General features: G+C 43.7%; 1 protein-coding gene across 1 annotated transcript in view; it reads left to right on the top strand.

The window, feature by feature from the left end:
- The window catches only part of eml5 (EMAP like 5), a 32,926-nt gene that overhangs the window by 2,069 nt on the left and 12,447 nt on the right, over positions 1 to 18,410 (top strand). Inside the window, exons 2-20 of the mRNA XM_076107630.1 lie at positions 3,494 to 3,653; positions 5,811 to 5,909; positions 6,355 to 6,423; positions 9,569 to 9,754; positions 10,301 to 10,436; positions 10,997 to 11,198; positions 11,557 to 11,694; positions 11,804 to 12,060; positions 12,190 to 12,402; positions 12,477 to 12,644; positions 13,855 to 13,961; positions 14,064 to 14,182; positions 14,310 to 14,496; positions 14,661 to 14,766; positions 15,172 to 15,265; positions 17,047 to 17,147; positions 17,244 to 17,437; positions 17,632 to 17,743; positions 17,912 to 18,039. Coding sequence (XP_075963745.1) covers positions 3,494 to 3,653; positions 5,811 to 5,909; positions 6,355 to 6,423; positions 9,569 to 9,754; positions 10,301 to 10,436; positions 10,997 to 11,198; positions 11,557 to 11,694; positions 11,804 to 12,060; positions 12,190 to 12,402; positions 12,477 to 12,644; positions 13,855 to 13,961; positions 14,064 to 14,182; positions 14,310 to 14,496; positions 14,661 to 14,766; positions 15,172 to 15,265; positions 17,047 to 17,147; positions 17,244 to 17,437; positions 17,632 to 17,743; positions 17,912 to 18,039 — 2,776 coding nt within the window. The remainder of the gene's footprint in view (positions 1 to 3,493; positions 3,654 to 5,810; positions 5,910 to 6,354; positions 6,424 to 9,568; positions 9,755 to 10,300; positions 10,437 to 10,996; positions 11,199 to 11,556; positions 11,695 to 11,803; positions 12,061 to 12,189; positions 12,403 to 12,476; positions 12,645 to 13,854; positions 13,962 to 14,063; positions 14,183 to 14,309; positions 14,497 to 14,660; positions 14,767 to 15,171; positions 15,266 to 17,046; positions 17,148 to 17,243; positions 17,438 to 17,631; positions 17,744 to 17,911; positions 18,040 to 18,410) is intronic.

Raw genomic sequence — 18,410 nt, 5'->3', positions numbered from 1 at the left:
TGTTTCTCCCGCCTGGTTCTGTCTTGCCCTGCAGCCCCTGTAGACCGGTCTCCCAGTCAGATGTGGAGGAGCTAATACGCAGGTTTTCACATGAATGAAAGGCTCAGCTGTCTTTAAACAAGATAGTCTGGCCTTCTTTTGCTGGTCTGGCACTTAAATTAAATTCACAGGTTGTTGAGCAATAACATAATACACTGAGGATGTTAATTTGCTGCTGCAGTTAAAACACAAATCCCCCTCGAGTGTTAGTAGTATTAAATGTTTTTGCTGTTCTTTCCTCACATCGCTCTGTATTTGTTCCACTCTCTTGCAGCTCAGATATGTATTCCAGTTTAAAACTCAAAGAACCTGAGGCGACTGCTAAAAACCTACAGGAGTCAGTACCCCAAAGCTTAACTTTCGCAATGCTGACATGAACCCGAACAATGCACCCAAATACATTCGTGCATACTAAAAGAGTATGCTGGATTACTAAAAGATGCTTTGAGTGTGTGATCCCATTGAGTTCCCATAACCACTGCAAACTAAGCAGTGCACACAATCCTGTCCAGGTGGGAAGGGTGGAGGGGAAGGATCATTTGAGATATTTTGTAACGATAAGAACGTCAATGTCTGTAACAAAAATCAGGTATTGTGTTGGCAGAGTCGAAACATCTCATGAGATAGATAGCTTTATTTTCTGCTGTTTTTCGAAATCTTGGCTAATTCATTCAGTTTCTTGTTTTGATAGAGCGTGAGAGTTAATGAGAGGGTGTTATGGACACAGGGATAAAAGACTGTGTCATGTTACAATATCTTATTGATGATATTAGTTATGATGGACCACAGCCAGAGTTACGGATTATAGATGCCAGACTGGTTGTTTCAGTGAGCTGACAGAGACACAGTGAATCTGTGAACTGTGTGAGCTAATGCGAATTAACTCTGCAAATTAATATGCGAGCTAAGATCAAAAGTACAAATCTGACTAGCACGTTCTGCAAAGTCGTTATAGTGTGATTGATAAACATGCATACAATATATTTGCGTTTCTAACAATACAACTATTGCACAAATTGAGGACGTGCGTGTGAAACAAATGACTTTGGAGTATTAGGGGAATATGTGGGAATGTGCTTTCAGGCAAGTAATGTTGATAACCGCCGTGAGAGCTTGTAGATATGTTTCACACATCAGTGTATCCATCTTCCCTTGTTTTTAATGTGGATTCATTTTTATTTCACATGGCACAATGGTTTGTGCTTTGTATTTCCAGTATTCAATCAGTAAAAAAAACAGTCCAATAAAAGACTATCTTGTGAGAAGATTGTAAAAAAAAAAAATGCACTTAGCAACTACTGTTGGTGCCAATGCTGTCTGCCTTTTGCTTCTTACCTTTACACATATTTCGGTGCTTTGTGCAGAGTGTCAGTGAGATGCTCTTAGGTCCCATCATCACTGCGAGTAGCTGCCTCGTCTCTAAAGAGCAGGTCTGTCTCCCCCAATTAGGATCCTCCAGAGTTCAGTTCAGTTACTTAACGCAATGGCATTATTCAGCATCGTTGTCGCCGCGATTAAATAAATAAACTGGGACAGACGTCTCATTTAAGTGGTGATGTTATGAATGTTTCACACAGAGGAGGTGGAAGCCGCTACAGATGCTCCGACATTGTTCTCCTCACTTTACCCTCACTTAGAAACAGCCCACATGTCAATAGAACTATTCTTTTTATATATAACTTTAGTGCATTCATGAGTTGTTGATCACAAAATTAAATATCACCATAAATAATTATGCTGGAGCGGATAAAAGGTGTGTCTCGTGCTATACTGGCTTATTGACCATTGTGTCTTTCTGTGCTGCATCTCCGATCTTCACCATGAAAAATCAACTCTTCTGGCTGTTTATTTGCCTCATATCGACATGTAATCAGGCTGTTTAATTAGTGCAGGGTTTAGCCAGTTTTGTACTACAGGACTTGGCAGATGGAAGACAGCCCGTAGCCTATATTAAACAGGAGAACCACGGTGATGCACTGCAGGCTAAGTCATTAGTGATGGCATTTAGCAAGCTCTTCAGCTGACAGAAATGTAAATGAAACAGCGATCTTGTTGCTGACTCAAAGCAGTAACATGGACACACCATACAACATTAAAGCTGGTAGGATAGGAAACATAGCTGAAGTTTCAGGGTTTCCTGCAAATACCTTTGGCATGAGATTGACTCCATAGCTGTTGGACATTTTATTCTTTAGCGTTCATATTTCATGTTGTTCCAGGGTCAAACCGGACAGATCTGCTGTGCACTACCTGCTTGTGCCAAAGCGGTTTTCTCTGTCTGCCTCTCAAAGGGGTCCAGTCATGCTTCTTTTCTCGTCCTCTGAATGCTATTTATAGTTGCTTTGCTCTGATTATATAATTCATAAAAAATAAGATGCAAAATTGTGCCAGCTTGGAGAGAGGTTCAACAAAGAAAGGTGGGAAGCGGAGGGGATGAGAGAGAACAAGGAGAGAGGGTTGAGGGGGGACAAAGATCAGACCTGTCACATCTCACGCACCTCACATTTCACAGATACACCGCCAAAGCTTTGTCAAGTCCTTGGAGACAGCGTGTTTCGAATGCAGATGAGGTGTCACGAGTCAGACAGAAAGATTTTAGCCTGAAAACTTGGGAGGACAAGGACGGAGAAAGAGAGGTAGATTGAGGTGTAGAGTGAAAGCGGGAGAAGAAAGCCTCGTTTGAGCTGCTTGGACTCGGCAGGTTGAGGCTGCCCGGCCTGCGAAGCCTCATCCAGCCTACTGTCTGAATTCAAGCCAGGATTAGAAATTCTGGAGAGCAGTTGGCAAAACAGGCAGCCTGATTATAATGGGAGGGAGCTCCGTCGCAGCATGAAAGATATAGGCCAGGACAGGGCAAGAGGAAGAATTGCCCAGTGAATCACTCAGGCCTGCCTGGAACGTGACTGGCGGCCGCTGAAAGGATGGGCGGAGAAGGGGGAGGGAGTGACAGCTTCATACAGCAGGCTGTTGCTCAGCTGTAGAGTGGGAATGCTTGTGGGTGGGGAAGGCACGAGTGGAGGGGAGAGGAGCGGTGAGATTATGGTAACAGTGTTACAAATATATGCCTGGCGATGCGAGGAAACCCCAGATGAATTAGAGAAGGTGAAATGGGCAGAGGGCAGTTCAAGGGATGCTTAAAAAAATGAACAGATAGTGGAAAAAAAAAAATGAAATTCACAGATTCGCCAATGCTGCTTTTTATACTCAATGAACACCCTGTAGGCGTGCATGAAGCCAGGCTGTGTATTTGAGCATGACTGAGTTAATTGGAACATGTCACCTCGTCAAGCTGCCCCTCTGCTTCCACATTCAGACCCATCACAGACTTAATGTGCTCATCTCATCCCAGTGGTTTCCGCTGGGAGGTGAATCCCTCGTTTGCTCCCTGCACACACAAGCACGCAAAGTGGCAATGCTAACCAGATGTTCTCTCTCTCTCTCTCTCTCTGTACAGTTTAGCTCTGCATCCGGAGCGTGTGTTGGTGGCTACAGGACAGGTGGGCAAGGAGCCTTACATCTGTGTGTGGGACTCCTACACCGTGCAGACTGTGTCCATCCTCAAGGATGTGCACACACATGGCGTCGCCTGCCTGGCCTTCGACCTGGAGGGACAGGTACAGTTGGACCACGATAATGTTCAAATTATAAGAATCCACCACAGAATATCCCAGGAAACTGACTGTTCCCTAGCATTGTTTGAATTGCTGCAAGGCACTGCTTTCTGTTTTGTAGAAAAGAGCACAGGCAGCACTGAAAGTGTCAACAGACATTTTTAGTTGAAGCAGCACAACAATCAAAACCCCACTCAAGAGCTGCACTCTGGCTTTTGCAGCTCGCCCGCAGGGCTGAGTTTCTGAACGACACATCTGTGATTACTCCAGCAGTATTGGCTGCACAGCTGCACCCAGACATGCTCTACTTGGTAGATTTTAGTCAGCTGCAATGCTTGGTACTTTGCATGATAGAGTTTGACAGGACCTGGTTGTGTTAAGGTGAGAAAAGCTTTAGGACACCGGAAGACTTTAAGTACTCGTGTAAAAAAAACACAGTTAGCAACTGACATCCGGATAGCAGGAACATGCAACATGTGCACATTATTTGTAACTTGAAATTAAACCATCTCTTGTTATCTTTTTCGAGCTCCCTGCAGCTCCCTGCAGACTCGCCACCAGTTAATATTTACACACTGCAGCCTCCGACCGATGTTGATTTGGACTCTGAAAATCGATGCAGTGCGGAAGCATCTCTAGATTTTTATCTTTGGAAGTCTCTCTATGGTAGGAGCTCCCAGAGTTACACCTCCTGTATTTTGCAGTAAGAGACAAGGAGATGACCCCGTGCTATTTCCCTGCTCGGGTAGAGAGCCGGGGATTTAGATGGAATGTGACAATGTTTAAAGCCAGAGTAGGCTCTATCGCTCCTCAGTTCAGCAGCTCTATTTACTCTCCATCTCTCTCCTTCCTGGATTGGAGGAAGTCAGAGCTGAACTCAGGACAATCCAGAGGAATGCCTTGTGCCATTACCTTGTCCATCTATTAAAGCAATATCAAAATATACACTGATGTTTGAGACATCTCTTCTAGGTGTTTCAGCGTGAGCTGCAGTTGTGATGACTAGTAGGAAGAGTATAACTCATGGCCTTTGTTGTACTTTATTCTTGCTGTTCTGAGTATTTAAACCAGTCTACATGCCACATTATGCTGTGTTTAAGGATGTCTTGATCAAAAACCTGCCTGTACACATGATTCATTCATTCAGTCATTTATGCTCAACAGTAAATAGACAGTGAAAGGTACCCTTTTATTTTGGCATCTCAGCTGTCATATTTCATTAATGCCAACTTTTGTAAGTGGGATGTATTAGTTTATATTAGCAAGACTGATTATGACAATGCTGATGTTCAGCAGGTAAAATGTCTATCATGTTAAACATTTTAGTTTAGCATGTTAGCATGCTGAAAATTGCTAAGAAAAATAGCTAATCAACACAAATACAGCTGAGGCTGATGGGAATGTTATTAGTTTTGCAGGTATTTGTTCATAAAACAAAGTAATGGGTAACATTTCAACATTGTTATTGTTGTTAAAAGTCATCCTGGGGGTAACGTGGATGTGTGCATCAACTTTTGTAATAGCTGTTTAGACATTTACCAAAAAACAAAAATACCATCGCTAAAGTCATTAGGGCTCCTCATCTGGGGAGCATGAATGCATGTACAACATTTCAAGGAAATCCCTTGAAAAGGTGTTGAGATATTTCCTCGGCTGGCCGTCATTCCTCGAGCTAAAAAGATTACTTCAGTTTTCAAATTATGGATGTAAAACCTATAGTCCACATGGTTTCACTGGGTTTCATCACACAGGGCGTCTTTGCTCATCATTAAAATACAGACTTCTCTTAGTACAAGTTATAATAGTGCAAATGCCTCAGCAGAGTCTTCTCTCCACTGATAAGATGCCATCTTTTATCATGTAGAGCAAGCTGCAGAGTGGAGAAGGATTTCCATAAGAGCTGCTCTCCCCTTTTCTGCTCCACTGCTGCTGCTGCTGCCTACTCACTCAGTCAGCTATAGGAGGCTCCTCCAGCAAAAGCACTCAAATGTGCTCACTGGAAGTGCCAGGGGCTGGACAACTGTTCTCTGTAGCCATTATTAGCCCTATCATTGTGGTCTGCCATGTCACAGTGGACCTATTTTAGTGTGTTTGGCAGCGATTATTGCAACAGAACAGAGTCAGTTCAATCTGATGTCTTTTCCTTTGCTCTCTTTGCAGTGTCTGGTGTCCGTGGGTTTGGACTCTAAAAACACAATCTGCGTGTGGGACTGGAGGAAAGGGAAGGTTTTGGCAGCCGCTCCCGGTCATACAGACAGGGTAAACACTTTCTTCCTCCCCTGTCTCCGCCACAAGCTCAGTATCGACCGCCTCAATTAGCTATAGACGCAGGATGGAAGGCCTGCCCAAAGGGGACGTAAACAAGTTAGGCCTGATTGATCGTGAGCTTTCCAGAGCCCGTCTGAGAGGGTGCACGGCTAATGAAAAGGAATTTTAAAAAGATGAAATACAGGCAGCTGTTGTTTTCTAATTCAGCCCACACATATAACAACGCAGCCGGTGCAAACACGCACACACACTTTAATTTAATTTCCTCTGTTTTAAAAAAACATTTGTCAGGTTTAAATTTGAATAGAATTTAACTAAATGAACATCACATTAAAGAGTTACACAAAGGATCATTATGTTGCATAATAATATACATAATATGATGTTGTGGTGTTTGTCTCACAATATTTAATGTTGTATGTTTTTCGCCCCACAGATATTTGACATATCATGGGATTTGTACCAGCCGAGCAAGCTCGTAAGCTGTGGTGTCAAACATATCAAGGTACAGACACTTCCGGGTCATTCCACACAGTGCAGGTTACAGCCGGCTCTTGAGAGCTGGAGTTCTTGTGCCTCATTTGCATAATATTTAAAAACTGATTTTTAGAGGGTCTGATGAATCCGGTGGCTCCGTGCCCCCTTCTTCCCTGCCTTCTCAGCTTTATCGCCATGACCATATCAAAGCCTTAAAATAGATGTATGCAAATTCACTTTATGGTTATAAGGCACTTAACATAAGTAGGACAGGCAATGACTCACAATGTCTCTTCCCTCAAATGTGTAGTGATCTGCACTGCAGAGAAGAAAAATGTTTTCTTTTTGTGGGGAACCGTGAGACTGCTACTCAGCTACCCTTCTCAGCTCCCCTCATTCAGCTTTTTTAAACACTCTAACCGTACAAACTGTTGCTGTGCTTGCTTCCCTTCTCAGGCCTGTCTCTATCACTTCCTTTTTCGCAGAAGAGTGGTGGTCATACATCTTTAATGAGTTCATGCAGGGTGTCTTCGCCAAGCCTTCCCTTGGGATGTAGTAGTGTTTCTTGAGCAGCATGGCCGTCAGGAAACAACCAGGAGTCCAGAGACACAGAGGAGAATTATTTACCAAACATTAGGAAGATAGTGAATCACGCTCGGATAGGAAATGTGACCACTAGCCCACTTGATGCAGTTGGGAGGTTTAGCCTACTGTACGTATTTCTCTGTGGTGTAGCATGTCGCCGATGACGCCCTCATCTCAATCCAGCTTGACTTGCCTCCTCTCGTAGTAATTCCACCCTAAACTCTTCGTCCACCGCCGTGGCACAGAAACCCCATCCGGCCGCTGCACCCAACCCCCCAGTCCACGTTGAATCCTCCAGTATTGCCCCTCTCCCCCCCCCCTGGTTTCCTGATACCAAGGCAATCCAGCAATTGTCCCACATAATTCCCCAGCCTTCACCCTGCGGACCATGTGACATCTGCTCGCCGACCCTGTGCTCGCTCAGCGATTATAGCACTCAGAGCACCCAGGAGATTTAGTCCCAGTAATCCACTCACTAGCAGGCTGAGGAATCCACAAACTCTTGTGACGGGGACCTCGGTTGCTGCTCCTCCTTACGCAGCTCCTCCTACCTAATTATAGAGTAATTTGTGTTTTGATTCATTCAGGACAAATCAGACCTCTTCAGCCCACACACACAGAAACAACACGCCTACCAATCATCTGCCCTCTGTCTGACTAGTTGCTGATTAAAAGCTGTTTAAAGGACCGTCCCGCCAGTATTGCATGATGCAGCTCTGTGGCTTCCAACGTTTTTGGCTTTTGACCCCTTAAAACGAAGCATTATCTCGTCATCATCAGCTGCATTCCTTACTTTTTTTCTCGAGGCTCAAAGAGGCAAAGTCATTCAGTGACTCAAAAAGGGAAAACATTCGGGAGGTATTACAAAATAAACAGAATTTTGTATAGTTTCCTATCCTCTTAATTATCTTACATTGTATCAAACAACTTGAATACCAGGATGTGTCAAACTCTGACACAAGATATTTTAATATTTTCTTTATAATGTAAATGATCCCTTATGGAAAAAAGAAGACATCAACTCAGCATACATTGTTGTCAAAGTCATGTTGTCATTATAAAGTCATGCAGTGCTTCGACTAATGTAAACCTGATGTTGCCACAGATTGTCACAGATGTGAGCTTTGACTTTGGCACCACGTGGATGAATGACAGCAGCTTTGAGAAAATCAGCTTCGAGCAACACTGACACCCAGCCTTCTTGTTTTCCTTACAGTGAGCTGCCAAGAAATTGACCTCTGTTAGCGTAGCATTTAGCGCTCTGACACCATTCAGGCCAGGGTCACTGTAGTCTGGCATTGTGATACTGATATTATGAGTGAGATCAGAGCGGGATGATGCAGTAGCTGATGACTTACAACCCTCTCTGCATTAATTGCATTTCAAGGATTAAACTTGTAGTGATGGTGGAGGTAACTGAGCTAATGAAATATCACTAATCCTGGGTTAAGAGGAGCAGCTTCCACTATACCAGGGGGTTCTCTGGAGGATGTTTGAGAAATAAAAAGTGTTACTCAGAGAAAGCAATGTTGTTAGCCAGGTCTTGATTTCAATACAACGCAATCTCATTTTTGTAGCACATTTTCCACCTTTCTGGGCTTTCTTCCCCTGATCGTGGCCTCGCTGTAAACCCCCTCAGCATCTCGTCTCCTCTTAGTAGTTCAGCAGCGAAGGGATTAGCTGCCGCCCGTGTCTTGCTGCCTTATCAGTTGCGGCCAGGGAGGGCTGTGCAGTCACGCCGCATCCATCCCCGCATACCTTCGCAACAGGCTGGGCCACGATCCCCTCCCTCCCGACTCCATCTCAGCCAAAACCCTTCCACATACCCTCACTTGACACACTTCTACCGGCATATATACCAGCCCAGATTACTCACACACCTATGATCTTTACTACGTCGACCCCCTCACATAGCTCGCGCACATGCAAATACTCAGCTCAGGATTAGTAAAGACCTGTCTTGATGAGGTGCGTACAAGCTTCAGATGTTTGATTGCAGCGCTGTATCTGAGGCGGTGATGCCCGTCTCTGATAATCGATCCCTCCTGTTAGCACGCGGCAGCCCTATCATTCAGGAGGATAGTTGATAGTGAGGGTGTGACTGCCGTGTCTCAGCACGAGACGCCCTCCTCGAGCTTCCTCACTGTGATCTCATCTCCATGCAGACAGAGCGTCTCTCTTTCACTCTCTCCTCTTCCTTTTGATGGATTTAAGCCTTAGACGAGGCTGTGTCAGTGCATCCCAATGACCTTGTTCATAAATAATGAGTCACGCGTGTGTCTGTGTCTGTGCATGCTGATCAGGTGCTTACGTACAACACTGACCCCCAGCAAGACTCCCCAGTATCACATGAAGAGGAGGGGAAGCATTCAAATTTGACTTTGCTTTCCTTCAAGGTCTCTGTGGATGTGTGTGTGTTTTTAATGAAGTTGCTCTGTGTGTGCGGCTGTCGAACAATAATTTACGTGATTGTTTTATTCTTTTGTATCCAAGTGTTCCATAATTGTCCATTTGGATTTTTCATGACAGGATTACAGGGGGGATTATTAGCCACCATACTCTCTCACTCTTTCTGTTTGTGTTTGCAGTTTTGGAGCTTATGCGGTAATGCTCTCACACCCAAACGTGGTGTTTTTGGCAAAACGGGGGATCTCCAAACCATTCTCTGCCTCGCCTGCTCCAAGGACGAGGTCACATATTCAGGTGCCTTGAATGGCGACATCTACGTGTGGAAAGGGATCACTCTGATGAGGACGGTGCAAGCAGCTCATGGGGTGAGTTGTTTGTGTGCTTTGTGGCTCAGGCTGATTCTGCACCCTGCACCATACACAAAAGACTCACAGTAAATCTGGTAAACTTAACCACGGTCAAAGCCATGCACGCTGGCTTCATTTGATTCTGCTCAGTAGAAAAGGATCAGCCTTTTGCTCCACAGGATTAAATGATATCTATTGGATCAACAGCTGGGTGAGGGGATGGGTGGATGGGGGAGGGGATTATAACTATAGTACATGTTCATTGCTGCTTTTTGTACCACCAAAATGTCTCACTGAGGGTTTAACAATGTGCCTCCCTGCTTATACAGAGAGTTTTAGCCAAAGGAGGTCATCAGTAGAGCTTTTCAGTCAAATAAAATAAAGATAGGACACCTACCGTTACCTAGTTGTGGAATATCTTGAGGCCACAGCAGCAGGTTTTGTAATTGTGAAAGCCTTGTTAAACAAATGCCTGGCTGAGCAGCAGCACTATGCGGTCTGTAGCAGGGGCTGCTTCTGTCATTGCTTATTTACTGTGCACTGACAGCCTGTCATTTCCTCCAGTCAGGGATTTTCAGCATGAATGTCTGTGAAGAGGGCTTTGCCACCGGAGGCCGAGATGGCTGCGTCCGGCTGTGGGATCTCAACTTCAAACCAATTACTGTCATTGATCTCAGGGAAACAGACCAAGGGTATAAAGGTGATGTCAAGCTGCCTCGCTTTTCCTTTAATCTGAGTACAGAAAGGTTGCAGGCCAAGCTGTGGTCTCCTGGGGCACTGGAAGAATTATGTAACTCTACAAAGAAAAACTCCCTTTATGCAATTTCTCTTTACTAACATTTCCTTCTTGTTTTCTATTTTCTCCATCTCTTATATTTATAATATTGGACCTAACAGTAGCTAGAGGTGAAAATAGCAGAGGTGGGTAATATGATTGCAGACAGAGTTAATAAGCATGTCGGAACAGATGCCATGTTCACGTATGTATAGGGCACATGCTTCCTCCATCCTCTTCCGGCAGTATAACCCAGAGTCAGTTGGCAGATTGGCTTGACAACATGTGCTGTCATTGTATTCTCCTGTTAAATCTCCGTCCTAGGTAGTCTGCAGATGGCTATTTACACCTTCTGTCTTTATTATCCCTGTCGTGTTATCTTATAATTAGTATTTCAGCATTTGCAAACATCTGTCTGCTTTTATGTTAACATGCTTTATCCATTGTTTTCCTGATTTTTAAGTGCATGTGTGTGTTTTTGACAGGGCTGTCCGTGCGCAGCGTGTGCTGGCGGGGAGATCACATCCTGGTGGGCACGCAAGACAGTGAAATCTTCGAGGTGGTGGTCCACGACCGCACCAAGCCCTTCCTCATCATGCAGGGTCACTGTGAGGGCGAGCTGTGGGCTCTAGCTGTCCACCCCACCAAGCCTCTGGCCATGACAGGAAGTGATGATCGATCAGTCAGGTGGAGCATGCTGTCACGTTACAATGGTTTTCAAATAACATAATCTTTTTAATTTTGTGAATTTCTGTTAATTCAGTATCTAAAGTAACATAATAACCTAATCACAATTTGAGGAACGTTCACTTGTTTTAAAATCTAAAAGACAGTCCCACTTTCCTTGATAGTTTTCTGATGAGCTATTCCTGGCTCTTTATTAACTAAAATGTACAACAATGAAGCAGATGTAACTGTCAGTATGCAGTAAAAAGCCAAATACATCACAGGACAGAGACCGCACGCATCACTGCCATGGTTGTTTGACTATGTAATCCCATCACTGCTCTGCCTCTTCATTTGTCCTAATTCTCTGTGTCTAAAGGATATGGAGCCTTATAGATCATGCACTGATAGCTCGCTGTAACATGGAGGAGCCAATCCGCTGTGCAGCCGTGAGCACTGATGGCATTCACCTTGCGCTGGGAATGAAGGATGGCTCCTTCACCGTTCTCAGAGTCAGGTGGGTAAAAATGCAAAGGCCAATTTTGATCCTCTGAGATGGTTACGATGATGAAGAGCTTCATCATTTTGTCTCTTCATTCATACTGCATGTCTCTGCTCCCCTCCAGAGACATGACAGAGGTGGTCCACATCAAGGATAGGAAGGAAGCCATCCATGAGTTGAAGTATTCCGCCGATGGGGCCCACTTGGCTGTTGGCTCTAATGATAATTCAGTGGACATCTATGGTGTGGTGCAGAGGTACAAGAAAGTGGGCGAGTGCATCGGCTCCAACAGCTTCATCACACACATGGACTGGTCCACGGACAGCAAGTACCTGCAGATCAATGACGGCAGTGGCAGGAGGCTCTTCTACAGGATGCCAAGTAAATTAAAACTATTTGAATCATGTTCCATGTCAAATACTGGCAACTGAAAAGCCCCAAAAAGTTGCTTTGATGTGATACAGTCACAGAGCTTCTTTGTGAGATCAAGTGTTTCTGTCTCCTGTTGAGGTGGGAAGGAGGTGACCAACAGGGAAGAGCTGAAGCTGGTACAGTGGGCGTCATGGACGTGTGTGTTGGGCGCAGAGGTTAATGGAATATGGCCCAAGTACTCAGACATCAATGACATTAACTCTGTGGACGCCAACTTCAACAATCAAGTCTTAGTAACAGCTGACGACTACGGATTAGTCAAACTTTTACGATATCCATGTGTAAAAAAAGGTAAAGAAGAATTTTTAGGAAAAGTCTGATATTATTATCTACTGTGTGACTGATATGTTTCCCTTTGATTTTAGGTGCAAAATTTAAAAAGTATTTAGGTCATTCAGCCCACATAACCAACGCCAGATGGTCACATGACTACCAGTGGGTCATAACTATTGGTGGTGCTGATCACTCAGTGTTCCAGTGGAAGTTTGTTCCTGAAAGAAAGTCTAAAGAGGCTGTGCATATAGCGCCGCAAGGTAAGATGATGCCCTTGTTTTTGTATTTGAACAAAAAAAGAGGATTTACATTTTACCTTCTGATCATTCCAATTAGGAATATTACAGTTTTACATTTGAATGTAGCTTTGTATGGAGACCAGTGACTTGCATTACTGATATTACTCATTTCACAAAATCAGCGGCTCCTGCCAACAAAACACTATCAAATTAGGCTGAGTGGCAAACACTGATGGAAAGTTTGATGTCTACTTTAACTTCACTGGGACTTAAGAAAATATGCCTACAGTGCTGTAGCTCACTTATTGACACATACACAAACAGAAATATGAAAATGACAAGTTTAGCTGTTTCCTCTTACTTCCAGTCTTTATAGACTAAGCTATAGGCTAGGCTAAACATCTCTCAGATTGAGCTCCATACTTAAAGGAATAGTCGACATATTGGGAAATATAGTAATTTTCTCGCCAAAAGTTAGATGAGAAGACTGTTATATCTTGTGTGTTTATTCCAGTTCTTCCCATAAAATAGATTCCATTCTTTATGCTAAGCTAACCAGCTGTAGTGGGATCAATCTTCTCATGCAACTCTCTAAAACGTCAAACTATTCCTTTTTATATCCCCCCCCCCCCTTGTTTCTTAGTTACATTTTAGGGGTTGTATGAATGGCTGGCTGTTACATAATGTACTATGCTGCTAAACCACCAGAGAGCAATGCACTAGATTGTTCCCTTCCTGTACTTTTTGCTAATGAACTACAATTTTTATAAAGCTCTGCAATGGAACGGCCATTAAATTAATGAAGACTAATTCAATAAAAGTGAATGAAGCTAGGAAAGTATAATTGCATTGTCATTCCCAAGTCTTTTTTTTTTTTTCAGAGACAGAGCGCAGCTGTGCTTTCTGAAATTAAAGCACATACTAACTGCCTTTCCTTTTAATTTTCCTAATGGATCTTGTGAGTAGCCGCCCTTAGCTGCCAGTTCTGCTTATTGCCTTGTCTTGGCACGGCTTTACTATGCTGCATCAGCATTTTTACATATTTGTCTTGAGCGATGTCACTGTGAAGCACGACTGCCTGATAAATAGCAGATGTCACAGGATTATTATATGATTGACCGTCACTTCTACTGAAACAGGGCGCAGGTAGTTGTCACTCTGTGCGCGGTGGGATATTTGTCTGATTTAGAGGCAGGGGAGGATTTTAAAGACGAGGTGTTTCTGCCTGCAGAGACCTTGGCAGACTCTAACAGTGAAGAGTCGGACTCTGATCAGTCAGACGTACCCGAGATGGACTCAGAAATCGAGCAGGAGACTCAGCTTACGTATCGACGACAGGTTTGTGATTATATCAAACACGTTCCCCTTTTGAACAGGGCTCCTCGGAAGTCATATTTGTTATTAAACAGAGAAGGCACACACTTTTTTATGTTCATCCAGGTTTATAAAGAAGATCTACCTCAGCTCAAAGAGCAGTGCAAAGAGAAGCATCGAGCGACGGCCATGAAGAAGAAAGAGCGGGCACCGGGAAGTGGGGTGAAGCTGCACTTCATTCATGGGTAGGTTTACTGTGTAGCATCCTAACAGGTAAACTCTGGAAAGGCTGATATTGTAAGATGAATTTAAAGTCTCCCTTTTCAATTAAGCCCTTCATATAGTCTTTTTCTCTATTTCTGTTGTTTGCAGCTACAGGGGTTATGATTGCAGAAGCAACCTGTTCTACACCCAGACCGGGGAGATAGTCTACCATGTAGCTGCCATTGGGGTTGTGTACAACAGACAGCAGAATACCCAACGTTTCTACATGGGCCATGATGATGACATCCTCTGTCTGGCTATCCACCCCCTCAAGGACTTTGTAGCAACAGGCCAAGTAGCTGCCAGCACTTCTGACATAAAATATTCAACATTTCTTTTAGTTCTTTGTTCAGATGAGCTGAGAGAGATTCTTTGCCATATCAGACCCAAAATGATCTTGCGTGAATGGGGTGAATTAAGTGGATTGTGTACATACTTTGGATGCTGTTGTTTATCCAGGTCGGCAGAGATTCTTCCATCCACATATGGGACACAGAAACGTTAAAACCCATGTCTGTGTTGAGGGGTTTCCACCAGCTCGGAGTGTGTGCTCTGGACTTTTCAGGTAACTCAATGATGTTTTTCTCAGACTGCTTTTAGTTTCTTCTATCCAGACAGATTCGACATAATCTGCTTTTTATTTTTTCGCAAATTCTTCCAGACATCCTGCTTTCACAGGGGAGCAAAAAACCTCTTTCAAACAGTAAAGAAACGGAAAAATTCACAAGGGTGTCTTTTAGTTTCGGCAGTCTGACGGCATCAAGGTAGAGCTGTTCATCTCGCTTCCCTTAATTGGCCACTAGACAGAGCCAGCGTGGTGATCTGTATATCAGTGTCAGTGAATCACCTGCCGTAGATCAAACCCTTTGGGCTGCTTTCATGTTTCTAAGAAGAGCCAAACTTCACTGAACCAAAGCAGGAGCTGGCTCTGTATATGCTGTACTCAATGGTTTTGGTTTTCCCTCCACAGCGGATGGCAAACGGCTGGCCTCGGTGGGCCTGGACGACAATCACACCATTGTGCTGTGGGACTGGAGGAAGGGGGAGAAGCTCTCCGCCATGCGGTTAGTACAGCTAAATTACAGTGTTCACACGGCTGCAGGTAAGCCTTTCAGCACCCAGCCTGTGCTGTCCCCACATCCAGAAAGATTTGACAAACCTTCCTGTTAATTCTAAAGATTGTTTGAGTGCTCTTAGTTTGAATTTGGACATTTATGGATGAGGGTTAAATTGAAGGCACTTTGCCGTGCAGAGCTGACACTGTGATTGATGGTGAGGAAAGAAGGGGAATTACCTTTTAGATTACGAGGTGGCTCCACTCCAACAGAGTCCAAATTGTTAGAGGAGGAGTTTGCCCCAAGGCCCCATCTGCAGATCCATAATTAAAGAGAATTAATCTTCCATGGGCTCATCCTGGCAAATTTGGGTGCTTAATATGTCAGATTGTAGTTTGACAAGGAAGCGATACAAAGCAAATTGGTTGCAAAAACAATCGAGTAATAAAAAAGATAAATGAAAATTAGTACGCACATCCTACGAGTTTGTCCTAATGGCTGAAACAAATTGGACCATAAAGATATAAAGCTCTGCATCTTTAAAATTACATCAAATATAAAGAAAGACTTCCTTCAGGAGTGTCCAAGGCAACATAATCCTGAGCTCAGATGTGACAGACTTCCTATACCGCCGGAGACAAGGATGCAAATGATCGCTGAGTGCATAGGATGTAAACGATACATGCGACCAGATATGGGGCACACACACCAGGCTTGTACATTTGATGGAAGACGATTACCTTACCAAACCTGAATCGCTGCAAAGCATGAGAGGTGTACATTTGTTCAGAACAGCAGATAGCAGATAAAATATATAACCTAGATAACTGGAAAACATCCGCATCCTAAAATATCTTTGCTTTTGCTTTGTTGCTTGTCCTACTTGATGTTCATATTTAGTCTCTACTCCACTGGAATTGCCCCTGGCTACTTTGCAGCAATGAATTGCGGGTTGCTCTCTTGCGTGTTGTGTGCCAGACTCTCACTGCAGCTCAGGGACAGCTTGGAGCTGCAATAGTCTCCTTCGCAGACCCTGGTGGGCAATGCAGTGAGGCGGGGAAAAGGGGCCTGATGGAGCCTAGCTTGTGCACCGCCACCGTCTAGTCTTCAGCTGGGAGAGGAGGAGTGGGTGTTAGCACAAAGGGCAACGATTAGAGAGCTTAAAAGTGTCAGGTATAATCCATTGCCTTGATAGGACCAATGACTGATCTTCAATGTTCATATTGTGCAATGCAGTCAGAAAGAAAAACATTATTTATTACTCTAGTGTGTTTGTAATGCTTGGGATTACAAAGGGAACCAAAAAAGGAGCCTAAAAATGTCGCATTTTTGGTCAATACAGCAATAGTTCTATTGTGTTTGTAAATAGGGTTAAAGTTGTAAGACAAAAACATGGACAACATCCAGTCGGGACATGCTGTGGTCGCGACTTGTCAATCACAAGGTAGCCACGCCCTAATGCATATCCTGCTTTGTGGTCTATTTTACTCTAAATGGACCATAATTTACTAAATGAACACCATGCTGTATTAAGGAAGACTTGAAACTTGAGACCATAAACTCGTGTTTACAATGTTTACTGAGGTAATAAATCAAGTGAGAAGTAGAATCATTTTCTCATATAGACTTTCATACAATTTGACATCTTTTTGCAACCAGAGGAGTCGTGCCCTGATAGCCAGTAGAGAGAATGCCGCCTGGTACAATCTATAGAAGTGTGTAAATGCCTCAAAATGTATAAATGTAATGTTTTTCCTAAGTGCATTTTTTGTGATGTAATTGATTTTCAGGGGAAGCAAGGACAAGATATTCGTTGTCAAAATAAATCCCTACCTACCTGACAAGCTCATTACAGCTGGTGTGAAACATATGAAGTTTTGGCATAAGGCTGGTAAGACCCCTGGTATTTTTGTTGTTGAGCAGAGACTCTAACAAGCACAACCTCTGGCTTAGCTGTGACACATCTTACTGTGAGTTTCCCTTTCAGGTGGTGGTCTAATTGGACGCAAGGGGAACATGGGGAAGACGGAGACAATGATGTGCGCTGTTTACGGCTGGTCGGAGGAGATGGTGTTTTCAGGCACATGCACGGGGGACATTTGCATCTGGAGAGACATGTTCCTGATGAAGACTGTCAAGGCGCATGACGGCCCTGTTTTCAGTGTGCACGCTCTAGAGAAGGTACCACAAGGAAAAGTGCTCTTTCACTGATCAGTTTTTACAGAATAAAGTCAATTATGAAAATTTGATTAGAAGTATATTTTTCTGTCTGTCTCCCTTTTTGTCTAGCCATCTCTTTTTAAATAGGGTATATACATGTTCATCTAGTTGGATATCATTGCAGCTTTAAATGTGCAAATATATTGTCCGTGTAGGGATTTGTGACTGGAGGAAAGGATGGTATAGTCGCTCTGTGGGACGACACTTTCGAGAGATGCCTCAAGACCTACGCTATCAAGCGAGCGGTCCTAGCTCCAGGCTCTAAAGGTAATCAAGTCATCCTGCTCTCAGTTGTCCTCTACTGTCCTTGGATCATTTGATCTAGTTCCAGAGATGAAATACGGCCATCCAATGCAAAACATTCAATGCTTTTAGCTGAGATGAAGATTGCCTCCTGGTTCAAGCTAAGGTCTCTATAATTCACTGACTCTTCAGGGTTGCTCTTGGAGGACAACCCCTCCATACGTGCCATATCTCTGGGCCATGGCCACATCCTGGTGGGGACTAAGAACGGAGAGATCTTGGAGGTGGACAAGAGTGGCCCCATCACTCTGCTGGTCCAGGTAAGATACTGATAAGAATAACCACAAAAGCCGTGACAACTCTAATGATATACAGCACATCAGATTCTACCTGATCCCACACAGTGTATTTATGGGAAAGCTGCCTGTAGTTGTTCTGCAATATGATGAGCTGAGAGTATCTAAAGTGACTTTTTTTCTTGGTTAGTAAAGATTTGAAAGATTGAAGATGCAAAGAAGTGTAATTTTGATTGTACTGTAATGAAGTTGCAGGAATGTTTCTTAAGTTGAAGTAATGCGCCTACAACAAGGTGACAAAATGGGGGATGTGGCTTTATGGCTGCAAAAGTACTCAAGAAATATGTGTTGTGCTTTGAAAAACTGCGGTAACAGAAGCATATCCATTCTGTGGC

This window comes from Anarhichas minor, unplaced genomic scaffold (genome assembly GCF_050575085.1).
Source record: "Anarhichas minor isolate MPS153535 unplaced genomic scaffold, ASM5057508v1 ptg000040l, whole genome shotgun sequence".
Lineage (NCBI taxonomy): Eukaryota > Metazoa > Chordata > Actinopteri > Perciformes > Anarhichadidae > Anarhichas > Anarhichas minor.
This window is presented reverse-complemented; position numbering and strand designations above follow the sequence as displayed.